The sequence below is a fragment of the Pleurodeles waltl genome, chromosome 2_1 (genome assembly GCF_031143425.1).
Source record: "Pleurodeles waltl isolate 20211129_DDA chromosome 2_1, aPleWal1.hap1.20221129, whole genome shotgun sequence".
Taxonomy (NCBI): Eukaryota; Metazoa; Chordata; class Amphibia; order Caudata; family Salamandridae; genus Pleurodeles; species Pleurodeles waltl.
The window spans coordinates 511,683,633-511,703,916 of NC_090438.1; the positions used below are offsets into that span (position 1 = coordinate 511,683,633).

Below are 20,284 nucleotides of genomic sequence, written 5' to 3' on the forward strand. Positions count from 1 at the left end.
TTCACTGTTACAAGCCCTATCTCTCCTATAGGTTAACATGGGAGCTGCCTTTAAATATTATTAACATGCAGATTCACTTTGAGAGCAGATAGAAATGTGGATTTTGGGGTCTCTGAACTCACAATGTAAAAATACATCTTTTAGTGAAGTTGGTTTTTAGATTGCTGGTTTGAAAATGCCACTTTTAAAAAGTAGGTGTTTTCTTGCTGAAACCATTCTGTGACGCTGCCTGTTTGTGGACTCCCTGTCTGGGTCAGTTTGACAGCTGGGCTGTTTGTGAGTCCCCTCAGGACAGTGGCACAAAGGGAGCCGGGGTGTAGCCTGTGTATCCCGATGGGCCATCTGTGCTAGAGTGGAGGGAGGAGTGGTCACTTACACCTGAATGGGCTGTGCCTGCTCTCTCACAATGCAGTCTCAAACCCCCTGGTGTGTGTCTGGGGCCTGGCCTGGGCAAGGCATGGTCTTGCAAACAAGAGAGACTTCCCTTTGAAGCCTACCAACTTCAAAGGCAGAAAGGGGTATAATTATTGGACCCAAAACCCCTGAAAATTAGATCACTTCTGGATTCAAAAGGAACCTCTACCAAGAAGAAGAGCTGAGAAGAAATGCTACCCCTGCCTGTGACTGTGCTTTGTTGGGCTATCCTGCAGTGCTGCTTCTGCCCGTGAAAGGGGACAGAGACTGGACTTTGTTGTGTATTCCTGCTTGAGAAGAATCTCCAAGGGCTTAAACTGAGCTTGTCTCCTGTTTTGAAGTCTCAGGGCCATCAAAGACTTCCTCTGCCAGCATCTGGACTCTCTGCTAAGACTCCTGCCCTGCCAAGTGGTGCCCTATCCAGTCCCTGGGCCCTTGAAAGGTGAAGTTGGCAGAACAAGAGCTGAATACCACGCACAGAATGCCGTGCGGGGAAATTGTTGATGCACCATCTGCAACGTGGCTGATAAATGACACGGCACTGGCTTCGCGGCTGAGATCGATGCTCCATCTGCATCACGGCTGGGAGATCGACGTATCGTAGCTGGAGAAATGACGTGCAACAGCTGCTTGCGGCTGCTGTTAATGACACAAAACCCACGCAGCGCGGTTTTGTAAAACCATGCGACCGGATTTTCCATGTATCATCCTTGGGCGTCAAAGTCATCCCAACTCTGCGCAGATCCGAGGTACCCGTCCGGAAATCAACGCATCACTCTTTTGCAAGGGAGAAAAATTACGCATCGCCGACCCAACCAGAGAAAAAACAGACTTTTCTGACGAACGCTCGCCCGTGCGGCTTTATTTTTGACGCAAACCAGATACTTTGTGGAAAATCATAATTTCCATTGTTTTCTATGTAGTAAGGTTCTTATTCTTCTGAAAAATCATATTTTAACTTGTGTATGTTGGATTTTTGTTGTTTTGGTCTCTTTTGATTTAGATAAATATTACCTATTATTCTAAACTGGTGTGGTGTACATTTTGTAGTGTTTTCGCTGTAATACTGTATGTGTTGGTATAAACACTTTACACATTGCTTCTGAGTTAAGCCTGAGCCTGTTCGTGCCAAACTACCAAGGGGGCTAGTGGGGGTTAACCACGTGTGTTTCTCCTTTGCCCTGACTAGAGTGAGGGTCCTTGTTTGGACAGGGTGTAACCTGACTGCCAACCAAAGACCCAGTTTCTAACAAGGTGTGAAGACCAGAGCAAAATTCTGAACTCTGACTCCGGAAGATGTATTTTTGGAACCTCAAGCCAAGACTTCATATGGCTTCTGCCACCCACCCCTTTGGTCAATAACCAAGCCCACTGCCCCTTCATCTATTGTGCAATGTGACACAAGGATCCTGGGATAAAACGATCTACATGCTTGACTAAATTGTGTGATGCTAGGCAATTACCTGATTTCATTGTGCCTCCTTTTCCTTTGTCCTCCCAATTGAGTCTACTTTTAAAAAAACTGAGGTGCTCATTCCGAGTTTGGCGGTAACCGAACCGCCTCGCTGATGGCAGTCTTGTGACTACCGGCATGGTGGCGGTACAGACCGCCAAATAATGAGCAACATGGTGAATCCAATGCAAAACAGACAACTCACCGCCAGCCCCACCACCGCCGATGAGCTGCAACCGCCGCCTCCAGACAGGAGGCAGACAATGTCCCGCTCTCCATATTCTGAGTAACTACTCCGCCAGGATATCCGGGGGGGCCATCCCACCATGAAAAACCTGGCAGAAATAGAAAGCATAAATGGAAACACCCACCTCCAGGCACAGAGTCGCCGCCGTGGCCGCCATGGCAAATGAACTGCTAGTCTTCCTAGCATTCTATCTCGCTATACACCTTCAGGACCACCGCCGCCGACGAAGACGACAACCGTAAGTATACCTAGCATAGAGGGGAGGGAAATGACAGTGATACACACCCACACACAACACACATACCCCACATACACAGTGAAGGCCACAGACACGCACACACAATATACGTCAATGCCAAATACCCAATACACACATAAAGCAATGCAGGCACGTGCCAAACATACAGCACAATGCACAACAACACAACCAATACACCCCACAACCACACAATGACAACTACCCCACAAACACCCCAACCATGGCATAGGCGGGCACGTTGTGCGACACCACACAAACACACATCATGAACTCCATGTAGCAACAAAACACAAACAATAGCTGTGAACACACTTCCAAACAATCATACAGCTGACACAACACGTACAACCAACAATCAAGAAAATACACACATCCAGCACTAGAAAACGGACGCACACAACACCCCATACAAACATACAGGCAAGCAAACACACACATCACAACATCCCCATGGCCCAAACCATCTACCAAGCGCATGCAACAACACACACACACATTCCACACACAGATACCACACAGCCTTGTATACAGATGTCACACCACAATGTTGAAGGAAACCAGGACAAGTATTTCAACTTGCCAACCACAGCAATGTGGGAAGTTGTATTTTAAAAAAAACCGATATACAAGGGTGCCAATGGCAAGTCCAAATGTCCAATTTTGTGGACACATTGTCCATGAAGAATGGCCCAACCTGACTCCTGCCTGAAGCTAGGCCTCCACGACATAGGGGTAGCAATGGAACAGGCAGGCACCTAAGGAGTGTGGGGGTGGTGGGGGAGGCTTGGGAGAGGAAGGGGCACGTTTTGCCTTGGGCCTGGGAGGGGTGACTTCAGCACTGGGAGAGGAGGATGTTTTGCTGGGTGGAGGAGCAAGAGGAATACCAGAGGAGGGACCCAAGGAATAGGAGGTGGAGGGGCCTGAGAGGAGCAGGGGGACACGCTGTTTACGGGGAAGACGGGGTGGGAGAGGAGTAGGGAGGAGGTCAAGGACGGCAAGAAAAACTCTGTTAGGTACACGGGCAGTCACATGATTGAGGGTGAGGAGTGGAGCTAGAGGGAGTGCTCGTATGGCGTGTCTGTGTGCTGTACGTGGATGCTGGTGTGTGCAGTGTTGGCATGTGTGTGGTGGCTGAATGTTGGGTGGGTGAGTGGGTACGTATGCATTTCTTGGGAGGGGCAGAGATTCAGGGAGAGGGAATGGGTGATGTGTGAGTGAATGTTGAGGTGGTGTGTGCAAGTGAGGTGGATGTGCTGCAGGTGGCAGAGACGGTAGTCATGGTGAGTGTGGATGTGGTGTTTGGGGTGTATGACTGTGAGTCTGCTGTTGTGGTGATTGAGGGGATGACAGGAATGACAGCAGGACCAGTATGTGATGATGCTGTGCTGGCAGGAATGAGTGGAGATATGACTGTACGGGAGGAGGTGGTGGGAGAAGTGTCTGTTGTTGTGTCTGCAGATGTATGTTGTGGGTGTGCATGCCTGTGTGAAAGTCTTATGCCCATGCCTGTCTTTGCGCTCCCTGTCTGTTGTACTGTGTGTATGCATGTGTGTTGGTGTGCTTTGGACAGGTGTAGGGAGAGGGCATGTGGATTGGGAACAGGCAGCTGGAGGGAAGAAGGAAGATGAAGGGACACTTGCTGCCGTCAACGAAGAGACCAGAGCCTGTAACGATCTCTGGAGGCCACAAAAGGCACTGTGAATGCCTTCCAGGAATGCATTGGTCTGCTGCATCTGGGATGCCAGTCCCTAGATGGCATTCACGATCGTTGTCTGCCCCCACAGAGATAGTCCTCAGGAGGTCAATAGCCTCCTCATTGAGGGCAGCAGGGCTGACTGGGGAAGGGGCAGGGGTGCCTGTGGCGAAGGAGACGCCCACCCTCCTGGATGAGCAGGCACAGGCAACTGGGTGGGATGCTACAGGGAGGGCAATGCTGGAAAGGGGGGTGCCGACAAGGATGGTGTTGGGATGGTACCAGAAGGGTCCGCCACTGCCAGGGAGCCACCATCGGAGGAGAATTCAGAGTCAGATGTAATGGTAGCTCCACTCTCCGCTGTGGTGCTCCATTCGTCCTCTGTCCCACTGGTTCCCTCGGCTCCACTGCTGGTCGCCCCCTGGGTCCCGTGGGCTGCAGCATCCCCACTCGCCGGTGCCCTTCCTCCCTCGCCAGATGATGCTAATGCACACATAGGCAGAGGAGGAGAGAGAAAAGGAGGGTGGCAGAAACAGAAAGAGAGGAAAATATTAGAACACACTTATCCACTTCACATACCAACAATGCAGATAACAGTCCCTGTCTGCCAAACATTGGACAATTTAGCAGTTATTACCAAACAGAGTCATGCAAACTATGTCCAAACCCATCCCAACCCTGCAGACCAAACCCCTGCATAGAGACACCTACATGCCCATCATTGCCAACATGACCACTCCTTCAATCATGCCCTGGACTATAACCAATCACATGTCATCCATTTCAGGATGAAATTAATCTAAGCAGAGAGGGACTCGGACACTAACTGACGGACAGGAATGTGAGGAGTACATGTGGTACAGAGGATCCATTGATGTAGTAAGTGGTGCAACTGCAACCCTCACATAACATCCTTGTCATTACCCATATACAGTGCCATCATGACCAACCTCAACTACTACAGTACACGTAAAGATGGAGGGTGCAGCCATTTACATGATAGCAGACTTGAGAGACCCATACCTACAGCAGAACATGTGTCACTGTATCACCACTACTCATCCTACATGGCTCAACATAGCATCCAGCACACACTCCTGCCTGATGGATGTGTCAACCAGGACTGTACATACCCTATCTCACATCTGATTTCATTTATTCCAAGTCCAAGGCGGGTGACAGTGCACAACCATGTAGTACTGACCTGACAGCCAACACTTACCCCCTTGTGGCTGCTGTGCTGCCTTCAAGCGTCCATCCAACTCAGGGTACGCCACTGCCAGTATGCGGGCCATTAAGGGGGTCACGGTCCGACATGCACCACTCCCACGTTGGCAGGCCGTCCCCAGCTGGGCCTCTGCGGTCTTCCAGGCCAAGCGACGCAGGTCCTCCCACTGCTTTCTTCAGTGGGTGCTCCACTGGCACTGGACCCCCAGTGCCCGCACTTCCTTGTGATGGCTCACCACAACCCTTTCTTCTGGTGGGCGCTGACCTGATTGGGAAACAATGAGAAAAGGGGGGGACATGATGTCAAAGATAACAATTCAGCAGTGAGCATAGGCTACACACAATGAACACTGCTCATGCACACTGGCAATGTCCCACACATATCATGTGCATGCTACACACCTGGACAATCATGACATGTGAATGAGCACACACATGCATCGTCAAACAACACACAACTTGTGAAACCATGGACGTTGTACAGACCTTTTCTACTGGAGCTCCATACAACCACCTATACAGGGGTAGGACCCCTTCCACTAGTTTTTCCAGCTCCTTTGTTGAGATGGCTGGGGCTCTTTCCCCTGCAGTGCGTGCCATTGTTGCTCCAAGAGACAGGACACAGCAGCACACAAAGCGGAGGTCTGTATCGCCTGAATGCCAGAAGTCAAGTGAGCTGTCTCACACAAAATGGCGGTTACGACCGCAGCAGTCGTCATTGGTCCCAGTCTCTCATTGACAACAATGTAACCAACGAGGAGTTGCACGGCAGTTCTGACCGCACTCCGCCATGACGATTTCCGCCGGAGGAACGAGGTCACTTCCAGCAGTCCAATGCATGCCGGACACGCGGATGCCATTTTAGTTTGTGACATCACTGTCCTGAGTGTACACACCTTCCCTACCTGCCTGTGAACACATAAACATACTTCAGGTTTGACATGATGAATATGGACACATGTAGAACGTGTCTAGTCAAATGTACAGATATGGCACAACAATTGTCAGCATATTTGACCAGTAAGGTAATACACAGGAAAGGTCTAGGTGTACATGTCCTGTATAGGTCCATACACACATTAATCATGTGCCATCGTCTGGTTAGGTATGGATGGTAGACTAAAGTGTACTGACACATGAAATGCAACTTGCATGAGTAGTGCATAATGACTGTCGTGTATAGCCTACATTGTGGCAGACATCCTGATAGTTGTTTGTATCCCCACACAAATTTGGCCAGAATGGAGTGTGGGGGAATGCACCAATTTTCCGACCACTTGTTGATCTTGAAACCATAGAAGAGCGCCATATCATCCTGACCTGTCAACTGAACCGTTTGTGCATCAGGGAACTGGTTGTCCAGTTGAAGGCAGACTGCCTGCCGGCTTTGAGGAATCACCATGCCATCCCTCCAACAGTCCAGTTGTTGTCAGTCCTGCTTTTCTTGGCGAGTGTCTCATTTCAGAGCACAGTGGGACTGGCTGTAGGCTTTTCGCAGCCCCAGTTCTGTTAGGTGCTGCAGGATGTGTTGGATGCCCTACTCAAGCATGTACATAGGTACATTCGGTTCCCACTACCTCAAGATTTTCCCACTGTGAAAGCAGCCTTCTACGATATCTCAAATGTCCCACATGTCATTGGGGCCATTGATGGGACACAAATTGCCCTGGTACCTCCGAGGATCAATGAGCAGGTCTACAGAAACAGGAAAAGTACATATTCACTCAATGTACAAATTATGTGTCTAGCAGACTAATACATTACACATGTGAATGCTAAATTCCCCGGATCAGTACATGAATGCTACATCCTGAGGAACAGCAGTGTCCCTGCAATAATGTCCCAGCTACAGGGCAAAAGGGCCTGGTTCATAGGTATGTGTACTCCTCTCCATTTCAGATGTGTATAACCCTCATGACCCAGTCAGCACTCCGCCTAGCAACGTTACCCATGGCCGTGTTTCCTTTTCCACACAGGTGATTCCGGATACCCCAACCTGCCCTGACTCCTGACACCTGTGAGACATCCAACTACCTTAGGGGAGAACAGGTACAATGAGGCACATGGCCAGACGAGGCATGTGATTCAACAGACTTTCTGTCTCTTGAAAGGCAGATTTCATTGTCTCTATGTGTCTGGTGATGCACTACAGTACAATCCAGGGAAAGTCTGCAGGATCATATTTGCATGCTGCATGCTCCATAATCTGGCCCTCAGAAGGCTCATCCCACTGATGGAGGAGGGGGATGTTAATGCTGGAGCTGTTTTTGTGTCCGGTGACTCTGATGCTGAGGGGGAGATTGACGAGGATGAGGCACATGACAACAGGACTGACATGATTCGTCACTACTTTCCTTGATGTAAAGGTATGTCAGCATTACATATCTTCTGCACATGGGAGATGTTTTGTTGAAGGCAGTCTGTAGGCAGTATTTACATGCATCAATGTATGTGTGGGGACTGAAGCCTTACATATTGGTTGATGACCTTAAAGGGTAGGTGACTCGACAAGTGGGGTAGAGGAAATGCAAAGCTGCTAACTTTATTTGTGGTGTGCTGGTGCTGTTGCGGTACAGCCTTACAGTTTTTGGGAAGGTTTAAGGTCCTCAGATTGCCACTTTGGGGTTATGTTTGGTGGACTTCTCACTGTTGTCCTACTGGGTGGGCTTCTCATGCTTTGGCATCTGCTGAGTGTCAGGTACCTGTTCTTTACTACTCAGGGAGTTGTGCATTTGAGGATGTTACCTATGTATCATCTTTCCTGTCCCACAGGTGTGTGTTTGCCAAAGCAGTCCCTCATTTCTGGTGCAACATAGCTGCTGGGACTCTCATCCGGTGTTTGTGCTCAACTGCTGTTGAAGTATGACTGTGGTTTATATTTCTACCACCTTGTACCTCATTCCATCTAGTTATCCCTCTTCAGGTGACATCTCTGTTTGGAGTCTGCTTGCTGTATTTGCCTGTTGGTGTAGTTGACATTGGATGTGAAAACAAACTGGATGTACTTACACACCTGCTGAAGTATCACAATACATATGCAACTTCGGATTATGTGTTTTGTGGACCTGTGAATTATGTTTTTGTTCTTCAACATAATTGCCAATACAAACAATAAAGAGACATGCACCATGACTTGTGATTATAGGTGTTTATTTAGTGTAGCATTTCACAGTCCACAGGAGTAGGGTAGTGGTCTAGGTGCTGATCAGAGTGGGTGGTCCAGCTGTTAGGTTCATAGGTCCTGTGACCATTAGCCTCGGAATTATGTGACCTTGGTGTTGGACAGCCAACAGGGTGGTACAGTGGCACACAAGGGTGACATCTCCGAAGAGGGATCACTTCCTGGTGGGGGGATTGGTCTTGGCCTGGGGTCCTGCAGGATGCCTGGATGGGCGACCTCTTTTCCAGGGGAGTTCCTCAGTTGCAGGGGTAGGTGTGCTGTTGTCCTGTAGGTCCTCCTGCTGTGCCTCCATTACAGTAGCAGGTACGGATGTTGAGGGCAGTGGTGTGGACTGACTACTGGATGGGGCCTGCTGTTTGGTGGAGAATGTCCACAGGATGCTGTTGAGTTTCTTGAACTCCCCTAATATGGAGGCCATGGTTGTATTCTGCTGCCTGGCCTCCTGGGGGCATTCCTCCTGCAGCCTCTGTGTGTCTTGCAAGGTGGTGAGTATCTGGCCCAGCTGGTCCTGGATTAACTGGAAGGCTCCAAGGATCTTGGAGACGTCCTACTGGCCAGTGGTGTCCTGGGCCTGCCTCATCCCTTGTCCCACAATTGTCCTCCCACTGGCCCTTGCCCCCTGTGCCTGTGTCCCTGGTTTTAGAGTGCCCCCCTCCGACTGACACCAGGACAGTCATTGTCTTGGGTTTGCACCATTGACTCCTGTCCCTGTCCTGTCGGGCACACTGATGATTGATGTGACCTTGGGACACAGGTATGGGAAGGCGGGCTCTGCTGAGCACTGGCTGCCACAGGGGATGTGGTTTGAGTTGTGGGCAGAGAAAGGCTGGTGGTGGTGGACTGACCACTCATGCATGATGTGCCAGGTTCATTGTCTGAATCCATACTTGCATGTCGATCCTCCCCTATTGGTGCTGCATCCAGGCCTGGGCTTCCTGTCACTGGGCTCCTCTGTTGTGTGTCAGTACTTGGGAGACCTGTGAGATGACAGGTATTGTGTCAGATGATGTTATTTTTGCAGTGACACACATGATTGTATTCCCTCATCCACTGTATTTGCAGGGCAGTAATGGCATTGACAGTTTGCAGTCCACTGCTTGTGTTCTCATCAGTGGAAGGTTGCAATGGCCCTAATTTGCAGTACAGTTTACATTTGTCTTGCTACTGTCATTACCACGTACTGATGTGCATTCCTACCACATATTGGTGAAGGGGAGTGACATGGTTCAATGTGCAATTGCAGAGATGTGATATCGACATAGAAGTCAGGCAAGGGTATGGAGTGTTGCATTGTGGTAGTTGTGGTACTTTCAGCTGTTTGAGGCATACATGCACTAGGTTGGGCTGTGAGGGAATGGCATCAGTGGGGAGATGTAACATGCAAGTGTGGGAATGGGGACAATGATTAGATTGTGCACGTTCGGATGGGTTTAGGGGGTGAGAAGGTAGTGGGGGTACATGCTGTGCACAGGGACATGGTGGGCAGTGAGAACAGTGGATTTACCAATGTGCAGTCCAGTGGCAATTCCCGTAAGGCTTTCCGGATGCAGTTTGGTCAGGACCATCTCCTCCCATGGTGCCATTTCTGGGGGAGGTGTTAGTGGTCCGATACCAGTCCTCATGACGGCCACTTGGTGCCTGGAGGCCATAGCCCGTACCTTCCCCCTCAGGTCATTCCACCTCTTTCTAATGTCCTCCCTTGTGCGTGGATGGTTCCCCACCGCATTCACCCTGTTGACAATCATCTGCCATAGGTCATTCTTCCAGGCTATGGATGTCTGCTGGGCCAGTGCTCCAAACAGTCTCGGCTACACTTTGACAATTTCCTCTACCATTACCCTGAGCTCCTCTTCAGTGAATCTGGGTTTTTGTTGCTGTGCCATGGTGGTTGTGTTGTGGGTGGAGGTGTATGGTGTGCAGGAATAGTGGGTGTGCTGTTTGTAGTTGAGAATATGTGTGATGATGTGTGTGTGTGCTCTGTGGTGTTTGTGTGGTCAGTGGTGTGTTGTGTGCTGCGTGCTTTGTGTGATGGTGCATGTGGTATCTAGGTGCAGTGCCTACTTTCAGTGTCTCTCTCTCTTGCTCTATCTGGGTTTCAATTTGCAAACGGTTCTGGGTATGTGTAGGGTGTGTTTTATAGTGCTGTGGATAGGTGTGTGTGTGTGTGTTCCAGGTGAAGCTATTGGTGTTGTCCTATCTGGTGCAGTGTTTGTGCGGTGGTGGCTACTTATTTTCCCACAGTGGTTTGGACCGCCAATGGATTACCGCTGTGTTGGTTTCCGCGGTGCTGATTTGTGTATCGGAATTTGGCAGGCGGGATTTTCTAGGCATGGCGGTGGTGGTGGGGCAACCACCTCCTTCTTTCCGTCGTTTGGGCCGACAGTGTTGTTTTTCCATTCCAAATTTGGCAGTGTTGTCTTGGTCACTCATGATACGCCAGGCTTCACTCTGCCATCACTGGCGGTGTTTTGGCTGGCTTTTGCACGCCGGTCTTTGAGTGTGACCACCAAACTCGGAATGAGCACCTTAGTTTGGAATTTTTGCTCTATAAAAATCTCACTTCTATATGTTTGATAGATTTTAATATTGCTCCATATTTGATTAGAATTCTTGCAGGTGTCACATGATAATTTACTTGTAGCTTGGTTCACTAATAGCATCATTATTGGAGGCATTAATATATCTAGGTTTCTATTTAGAAACTATGGGGTAAATTTGCTAAAAACACATGCAACGCAGCACAGCAACCAAAGTGTGCATTGGGTGAGAGGAGAGAGCAGGACAGCACAATATTAATCAAGTTAGCGCTGATGGACAATCAAGCTACCTAGCACCATACACACGTCTTTGCACCATAGTGCAAGGCTGTGTGCATGATGTCTAGCATAGGTTATGCACCGTAGGGGTACAATTTCAGTGTAAAATACTATAGCTAGCAAACCTTAAAACTTTCCCCACTTTGGATGCATGCTGTACACTGCAGCACAGATGCAAAGTTGGAAACATTTGGAGAGTATTTTCTCCTTTTTAACACCAGCTTCAAAGAGGCGATATTGTTTGGCACAAAGCTCTTTCTACTATTGTTAGTACATAGGGCTTTGCACTAAAAATCATGGAAACATAGAACATTCATGCACTGCCCTTGAAACAGCCTCTTGATGCAAAGTAAAGTAAAGCAGAACAAAGTGCTGCTTTGCCTTACTTTCAGGCAATTTGCAGTGCAAAACAAGTTTTGCGCTCAAACGTAAATTAACATCTATAAACACTATGCATTAAGTTAGTAAATCCTCATTATAGTGTACTAATGTAAAAGGTGTTTACAATAATTAAATACACTTTTTGAAGATTATTTAGCACATTTTTACACAACGATTTACATACCATGCAAAGGGCTTTGTTTGTGTCATAGCGCTTAAAGTCAAGCCTGATAATTTGCTGAGTTCTGGCTTGGCACTCCCTATTAATATTCTGCTTGCCAACTCTCTATTTTCCATGAAACATGCTCCAGCACTGTGGCAGCAACAGTCCTTACAAGAGTGGTGATGGCAGGAAGCACATGATGAAGGGAAAGCAGACAGAAGACTCATTAACTGTTAAGTGGTCTTTTGAAGACCTGGAAAATAATTCCACTGCATCTCAGCTGTCAGCCCCAGCCCAGCCAAGCCCACAACAGCTCAAAAACTGTCTGTGTCCTTAAGGCTGTTGTTCCACAGTCTGGGCTGCAGCCAGTGGTAGGAGTCGGTGGGATTGGAGAGGCACGAGGTGCCCCTACTTTTTCAATTCATAAAAAACTGTTCCCCTACTTTAAAAAAAAACACTTCCTAAGACGGTTAATTCCAATATTAAATGCTTCTGCTAAAGTGTCTTTCAGGGAGTCTCCTGTGCTGTGAAACTGAAGGTGGGCAGACAGCTAAACAACAAACACGCCTTCTTGCCAGGGTGCCTGCTTGCCTAAAAGAAATGTAAATGTGTGCAACTGATTAATCTGAAAATGTAAAGGGTGCTATAGAGTCAGTACTGGCTTTAATTGATGGAATCACTTGATACTTTCTGATGACAAAGATTTACTCTCTTTGAGTGGTAGTGCAAGAGAGTTACACGCTGAGCTGTAAAGTGCTTGCTTTTAAGGGACAGTTATATTAAAAAATACATCATGTGGAGTCCGGGTATTACTAAAAACGACATTCTTGAAGCAGCATTTTGTCTTTTTGCATGTTGTGTAGCAGTCTAGCTAACACTGTGGGGGTCACGCCGCCTGCCAAGCGGGAACCGCCAGAAGACCATACCGCGGTCAAAAGACCGCAGCGGTCATTCTGGGTTTCCCACTGGGCTGGCGGGCGACCGCCAAAAGGCCGCCCGCCAGCCCAGCGGGAAACACCCTTCCACGAGGAAGCCGGCTCCGAATGGAGCCGGCGGAGTGGAAGGGGTGCGACGGGTGCAGTAGCACCCGTCGCGAATTTCAGTGTCTGCTAAGCAGACACTGAAATTCTAAGAGGGGCCCTCTTACGGGGGCCCCTGCAGTGCCCATGCCATTGGCATGGGCACTGCAGGGGCCCCCAGGGGCCCCACGACACCCCATACCGCCATCCTGTTCCTGGCGGCCGAAACCGCCAGGAACAGGATGGCGGTATGGGGGTCGGAATCCCCATGGCGGCGCAGCAAGCTGCGCCGCCATGGAGGATTTCCCTGGGCAGCGGAAAGCCGGCGGTACACCGCCGACTTTCCGTTTCTGGCCGCGGCTGTACCGCCGCGGTCAGAATGCCCAAAGGAGCACCGCCAGCCTGTTGGCGGTGCTCCCGCGGACCACGGCCCTGGCGGTTTTTACCGCCAGGGTCAGAATGACCGCCTGTGTGTAATGGAAGTTTAAAATAGTGGCTTACGTATTCACAGGCCTTTCTGTCACAGGCTGTGACCTCATAGCACTAAAAATACACAAGTCACTATTCTCCACTGCATCAACCAAGATTTAAGTCTGTGTCTCTCTGATCACACCCAGACCTCTGTAGTGCATTAGCTAATAGAGGTTTCATTATGTATTGTAGTGCATTTGCCACTGATTGGCCTAACATTTTAAAATGTCTCATTTAAGCTGCACGCTATTTTATATATAGCTACCTGAAGGTGGAAGACCAAAAAAAAAAAACACACATAATATTTTATTTTTTAAGCCATACCGTTGACCCTGCCCCCACCCTCACCGATTGTATGCAGCATCACAGTTCTCATACATTTTTTAATGCACTTTGACCGCTGGCTATAGCAGACGACAGGGGTATGGGAAGTGAGGTGGGTGCTTCCTTCTCGTAGCCACGGGTCAGGCTGTGGTACATCAAACTTACCTGCCTTTTTTCTCATGGAGGGGGTCAACGATTGCAGCTCCTCCACCACTGAAAGATGCCACCTTCAATTGCATTTAAGCGCCCTCCAGGGCACTTTCCCTCAGTTGGGGAAAAGGGGCCACGCAGGAGCTCATCGATGGGATAGCCTCATTGACCATCGTATGCCACGCCCCCCTGTTATCAACATTTTAAACACCTTGCATAAATCCTCTCAAAATTAAACAAGGGATGGTTGTTTTAGATGTAGGGGTTATATGCTGTGTGATATATTTGGAAATACAAACCTATAACACGCATACAGGCAGATTCATGCATAGACACAACCCAGGTGCATACACACACCCAGTGCACACAACATACAAACGTCCACAGGCAAGCAGCTATAGATGTTGGTTGGAAGCATGGACTACGTGTGGTTGTATACATGGATAAATAGTTTGTTCAACGGCTGCGGTGAATATGGTGATGGGAGTGTAGATAGATGGAAAGGTGTGGTTGCATAGCTAAAAAGATGCAAATGCATGAATTAATACATTATTGGTTGTGGACTGATGGATACAGGCGTGGGTGAGAGTGGATGATGGACACATAGGTTTACTTAGGAATACAAGTAGGTGTAAATAGGAGTAAGAGTTGCATAGGTAGGAGTACTAGAAAGTAAAAATAGGAGTAAGAGTAGGTAGCTATTAGAATCAGAGTAGGCATTAGTATGAGTAGGAGTGATTGTAGGACTAACAGTAAGGGCAGAAGTAGAAGAAAAAGTATGAGTAAGTAGAAGAACGCAGGTATATGAGTAAGAACAAGTAATTAGAAGTAGGAGTAAGTACATGCAATTAGAAGTAGTAGTAAAGGCCAATGTAGAAGCCAGACAGGGAGAAAGTAGGAGTATACGTAGAAGTAAAAATTAACCAACGCAGTGGAAGGAACAGCAGTAAGAGGTTTTCAACTGAACAACTTAACAACTTTCCGAAAATTGAGGCTGTTTCCTGTAGGCAATGGTACCAGAGGAATGTCATACAGTACAGTATTTCAAAGTTATTTTGATTATATCAACGATTTTGATTTTTTCTTAAACAGCAGTCACTCGATGGATGTTCTTACTATTCCCAAAGTCACTCTTCAACTTTACAACTGTTTCGATTTTTTGTCTTTCCACTTCTTATTTAGATCTTCATGTGCTAACCACCAATGTTTATTCTTGTGTTCTCAATGAGCAATATTTAGGTCAATAAACTACACATTATGATACTGAAATGGGAGTGTATGTGCACGGTGGTAGAAGTGTAGTTGATTTGGGCACCTAGTGAGACTTCATGCTACTTCCATTTTCTTATGACATTTTAGTAAACAAAAACATGGTTCATGGTTCTGTTTTGAATAACTGAATATGCTCTTTGATTGTTTCTCTTCACAGTGGACAACCTGAAGTGAAGAGATGATAAAGGATAATCACACTACATTTGACGGCTTTCTTATCCTGGGTCTTACTCAACTTCCGGAGTTTCAGATCCCCTTATTTTTGTTATTTCTTCTAATCTATTTAATGGTATTAATGGGAAATTCTGTAATCATCTTCCTGGTTTGTGTCGAACCACGCTTACACAGCCCGATGTATTTCTTTCTTGTCAATTTATCTCTCTTGGAAATGTGCTGCATATCAGTCACTATCCCTAAAATGCAGGAGATGCTCGTCACTCAACGGAAAGATATCTCCTTTGCAGCATGTATCACTCAGCTGTATTTGTTCCTGTGCTTCACAAATATTGAAATGTATCTCTTATCTGCAATGGCTTGTGACAGGTATGTGGCAATATGCAACCCCTTACGCTACTCACTTGTCATGAACAGGGCCATCTGCCTACTACTAGCTGCCACTTGCTGGTTGCTGGGCTTCTTGTCTCCGCTGGCACATACCGTTCTAATATCTATGGCATCTTTTTGTGGGTCAACAGAAATTAATCATTTTTTCTGTGACATTACGGCGCTAATGACATTGTCCTGCTCAGACACTGCTCTCATTGAACTATTTTCATACCTAGAAGGTGTAATCTTTGGAATGGGCCCCTTCGGAGCAACAATCACTTCATATGTCTACATCTTCACCACTATTCTTAGAATCCCTTCTTCAGAAGGAAAGCGCAAGGCGTTCTCTGCCTGCTCATCCCACCTCATTGTGGTAATCCTGTTTTATGGAACGTGTATAGGTGTTTACATGCGGCCAACCTCATCCTTCTCTATGGACGAAAACAAAGTGGCAACTGTGGTCTACGTTACAATGGTGCCAATGCTCAACCCATTAATCTATAGTCTTCGAAACAAAGAGGTAAAACATGCCATGCGTAACATTTTGAGGATACTATAAAACTAGGAAGGCTATTAATGATATAAAGCTAAATACTCCCAAGGTACTGCGCAAATTCACTAGAAGAATGTTTATATTAGAAGTGAAGGTTAGAATTGTTTTCCTTATTAATAGATTCAAAAATGTCCAATAATCTGCCTGAGACACAACAAATCATTGATTAGCACATACAAGACATACATATGACATTTGATACAGGGATCATCAAACACGTATTTATGACCCAGAGCAACGAATATACATCTTTTCACCCCGGGTCGACCATTTGAGTTCTAAACTTCAGTTGACTACTGAACCTCATTCTAAATCACTTCCATGTCATTTCAACAAAGACTACAGCATAACAGACACAGCCAAGGTACCTACCTGCCATGGTCTCATCGATCATTAACACCATCCCTGAAAACACCACCAAGGAAAGACTCAGATTACCATGCAACAGCCTTTCACCCTTAGACATCAGATTCAATATATCCATTAATTATTGTACAGATGAAGGGCCCTCCCTTAACACATCTCCCAACCCAGTGATTCAAAGAGGGAATAGTTTGGTGCCCATCAGGCACTCTATGGTATTGTATTGTAACATTTATACACTTCTCTGAGTACCATAAAGTAATAAAAACATTACTTTCTTGGTTAGGAATGTGAACACATGTCATGGAGTCTTAAATAAGGTCCAGATAACAAACGCAGGTGGGCCTCGACCTTGAATGGACACAATGTGGGCCAGTGAGTGCTTCTCCAGATGTTCTTTCTGAGGGGTGCGTGGTTGCTGCGTGTGCTGTGTGTGCTGTATTCTGGTTGACTAAGTGTTCCTAACTACATGTGGCATCTAAATTTATGGTGTTTTGGGAATACACGCACCCATCTGGCCATGTGTGTTTTTATTGAGGACAATCCCCTAGGACTATTGTGGTGCCACTGCGCCTATCTGTGGGATCTGACCTAAGTTTTCCTGTTTGCGAATTTGTCTGCCAGCTAAGTGTTACCCCACCTGTGACCTATCAGTCAGTAGCCTCAGGCCTAGATCTCGGACCCTGTCTTCCCATGTATCTATGTTCTGGGGTTGATGGAGAGTTCACGACGGGGGAATCTAATAATGGTGATGCAATCTCATTCATGTATGTGAATGTATCTCTGTGTGGATCAACATTGATTGCTCTGATATTAACATGCGGAAAGACTCACAGAGGACTGCCTGCTGCTGTGCACTCTACCAGGCTGCTGCTACAGCTGGAAGGACTGTCTTGCTGCCTGGAGCCTACCTTTAGCCCTCTGAGACCAGCCATGCTTTTGAGCCCTGGATCTTCACCTGTACCCAGCACTTCCAGAAGTGACTCCAAGGGCTAATTTGCTCGCCTCCTGTTCAGAGCCACAGGGACATAACAGGCTCCCACCATCTTGAACCCACATCTGGACCCAGCCTGAGTGAGTCCTGAACCCTCAAGATGTCTCCATCCACTCCTAGACCCTTGGTTGTGGTGCTAAAGGAGCCCAGATGGCCAATTTTCAAAACTGAGGACAGGCAAAATTTGGCTAAAATGTGCTCTGAGAACCAGGAGGAGACCAGGGCCAATCTTCTCACCTATCCACCCGAGGTGCATCGCAGGTTTGATTGACTTTGCAGTTTCTCCTGCTACATTCTGCTACGCAGCAACAAATCCCTTTAGGAGGTCTTTTGAGAAAAAGGTATCTGATCTCGTGGAACTTTAGCTACAGCCTTCTGCCTCGTCCCGCTGAAGGGTTTTGACCATTTAGACAACTAAGTCCGAAGGTAAACATCTTCACCGCACCTTCTCTCCATGGCTATCCAGCAACAACGCTCCCTCCTCAGACACTCCTGCAGCCTTGCCCCACTGAAACCTTACCTTCTCAGATACGTTTCTTCAGAAGGTAAGTACTAACTAGGCCCAATCCACTTCCTGTGGCTGAACCCGCTCAATCACAGTCAGCCTTAACTTTTGACTTTCCCCAGACTAGCGCAACCAGATATCCAGTTTCACTTTTAAGCAATATTTTGAATCCATAACTTTAAACATTCATAACCCCAGGTTGTACTATTGGATTTGTGTTGTATTGGCATCAAATAAGTTATTAAAATGTACTCTATTTTTCCAAATTAGATTTTTTTATTGTGTTGCATTTTCACTTTTCTACTAATTGTAGACTAATTGCAACTACTACTTCATCCTCTGACCTCGGATCAACTGCAGCCTCTTCCAGGAACCGCTGCAACAACAACAAACTATCCAGGCAGCAACTGCAACAGTTTCCACGTTGTGCACGCTCTGAGGACTCCCTGTCTTCACCCTGCACCAGAAGGACCGAAGAAATCTCCAGTGGGGTGACGGAGTCACTCCCCTGCTCACGCAGGCACCTTCTAAGTCGACGACCGGTTCTCTTGGACTCCTCTCCTGGCGACGAGCATGGCTGAATGGCTGAAGTCTGGGACACACTGGAGGAGCTCTGAGCACCACCCCTAGGGTGGTGATGGACAGGGGAGTGGTCACTCCCCTTTTCTTTCTCCAGTTTCGCACCAGAGCAGGGGGTAAGGGGTCCCTAAACCGGTGTAGACTGGCTTATGTAAGGAGGGCACCATCTGTGCCCTTCAAAGCATTTCCAGAGGCTGGGGGAGGCTACCCCTCGCAGGCCTGTAATACCTATTTCCAAAGGGAGAGGGTGTAACACATTTCTCCCAAAGGAAATGCCTTGTTCTGCCTTCCTGGGACTGAGCTGCTCAGACCCCAGGAGGGCAGAACCCTGTCTGTGAGGAGGCAGCAGCTGTAGCTGCATTGCAAGCCTCAGAGAGCTGGTTTGGCAGTACTGGGGGTCCATGGTGGAGCCCCCAGGATGCATTGAATTGGCTCCCCGGTACCAGATTGGGAATGGGGGACAATTTGATGTCCCTCCTGTGTCCAGATACCGCCTAGTTGATGCAAAACGTGACTTTGCCGGAACCAAGGCTTGTTGGAGGAATCTAGCACCAAAACTCACCTGTATCCAACTTCATGCTGCGGGACATCCTTTGCATCATGCAGGAACCCGCTGGCATCTTCATAGGGTGTATTCCTGCAGGCTTCGTCCAACTGAGGACTCTTATTTTGCACCCTTTTCTGGGTTGCCAGGGGCTCCTGTCCTTTCTGGAACTTCTTTCGACTTCTGGACTTGGTCTTCTTCTTTTGCAGGTCTTCAGGTCCAGGAATCCACTGTTTGTTGTTTGCAGACTTGGTTGGTTCTTACAATAGTTCCAATCATGAAGTGTAGTGTGTCCTAAGGAAACTTGCAGTACTTTACTCCTGCTTTTCTGGGCTCTGGGGTGGATAATTTTCTTACCTTTACTGTATTCTTACTCTCCCAGCGATTGTCTACACACTACACTTGTCTAGGGGGGAATTCGTGATTCGCATTCCACTTTCTTAGTATATGGTTTTTGTTGCCCCCAGACCTATTTTCTCCCATTGCATTCTATAGCATTTCCTATTGTTTGCACTATCCTCTGTCAAACTACTTACCTTATTTTGGTGTCTAGTGTATATATTGTGTAGAATACTTATCTCCAGAAGGAGTATTGCCTCTAAGATATTTTTGGTACTATGTCACCCAAATAAACTACCTTTATTTTTGTTAACACTGAGTATTGTCTTTACTTGTGTATACGTACTGTGTAATTATAAGTGGTATTGCATGAGCTTTGCATGTCTCCTAGTTTAGCCTAAGCTGCTCTGCTATAGCTACCTCTATCAGCCTAAGCTGCTAGAACACTACTACATTTCACTAATAATGGATTACTAGGCCTGGTATAAGGTGTAAGTACCCAAGGTACCCACTACAAACCAGGCCAGCCTCCTAAAGAGGCGTCCTGGGTGTGGCAAGGCTCTGAGCGTCTCCTGAATGGACTGCTGCTTAGGGGGGTCATCTGTGGAACTCTTGATTGCAGGCGGCAGCTCCTTGCTGTACTCTGCGACACATCTATTTGAGGCACCCCACTATTGCCAGCTTTAACCATGGGAAAACATGAGGGCAGACAGTCTAACTCAGCTTCGGGGGCAAACGCTCAGTTCGCCAGACAGATAGCAGTCCACAGCCTGAGGCCTCCTCCGAGTGCA

The 20,284-nt window shown here is 47.5% G+C and overlaps 1 protein-coding gene across 1 annotated transcript; it reads left to right on the forward strand.

Annotated features, from left to right (window-relative positions):
* The first annotated feature begins 15,248 nt into the window (after positions 1 to 15,248).
* On the forward strand, positions 15,249 to 16,175 carry LOC138259914 (olfactory receptor 5V1-like). Its single transcript, XM_069207896.1, has one exon. It carries the CDS (start codon positions 15,249 to 15,251, stop codon positions 16,173 to 16,175), a length of 927 nt encoding a protein of 308 aa, XP_069063997.1.
* Positions 16,176 to 20,284: the final 4,109 nt, after the last annotated feature.

What these genes read in the sequence shown, in the direction of transcription:
- LOC138259914 (XM_069207896.1), top strand. Translation starts at nt 15,249, where the DNA reads ATGATAAAGGATAATCACACTACATTTGACGGCTTTCTTATCCTGGGT.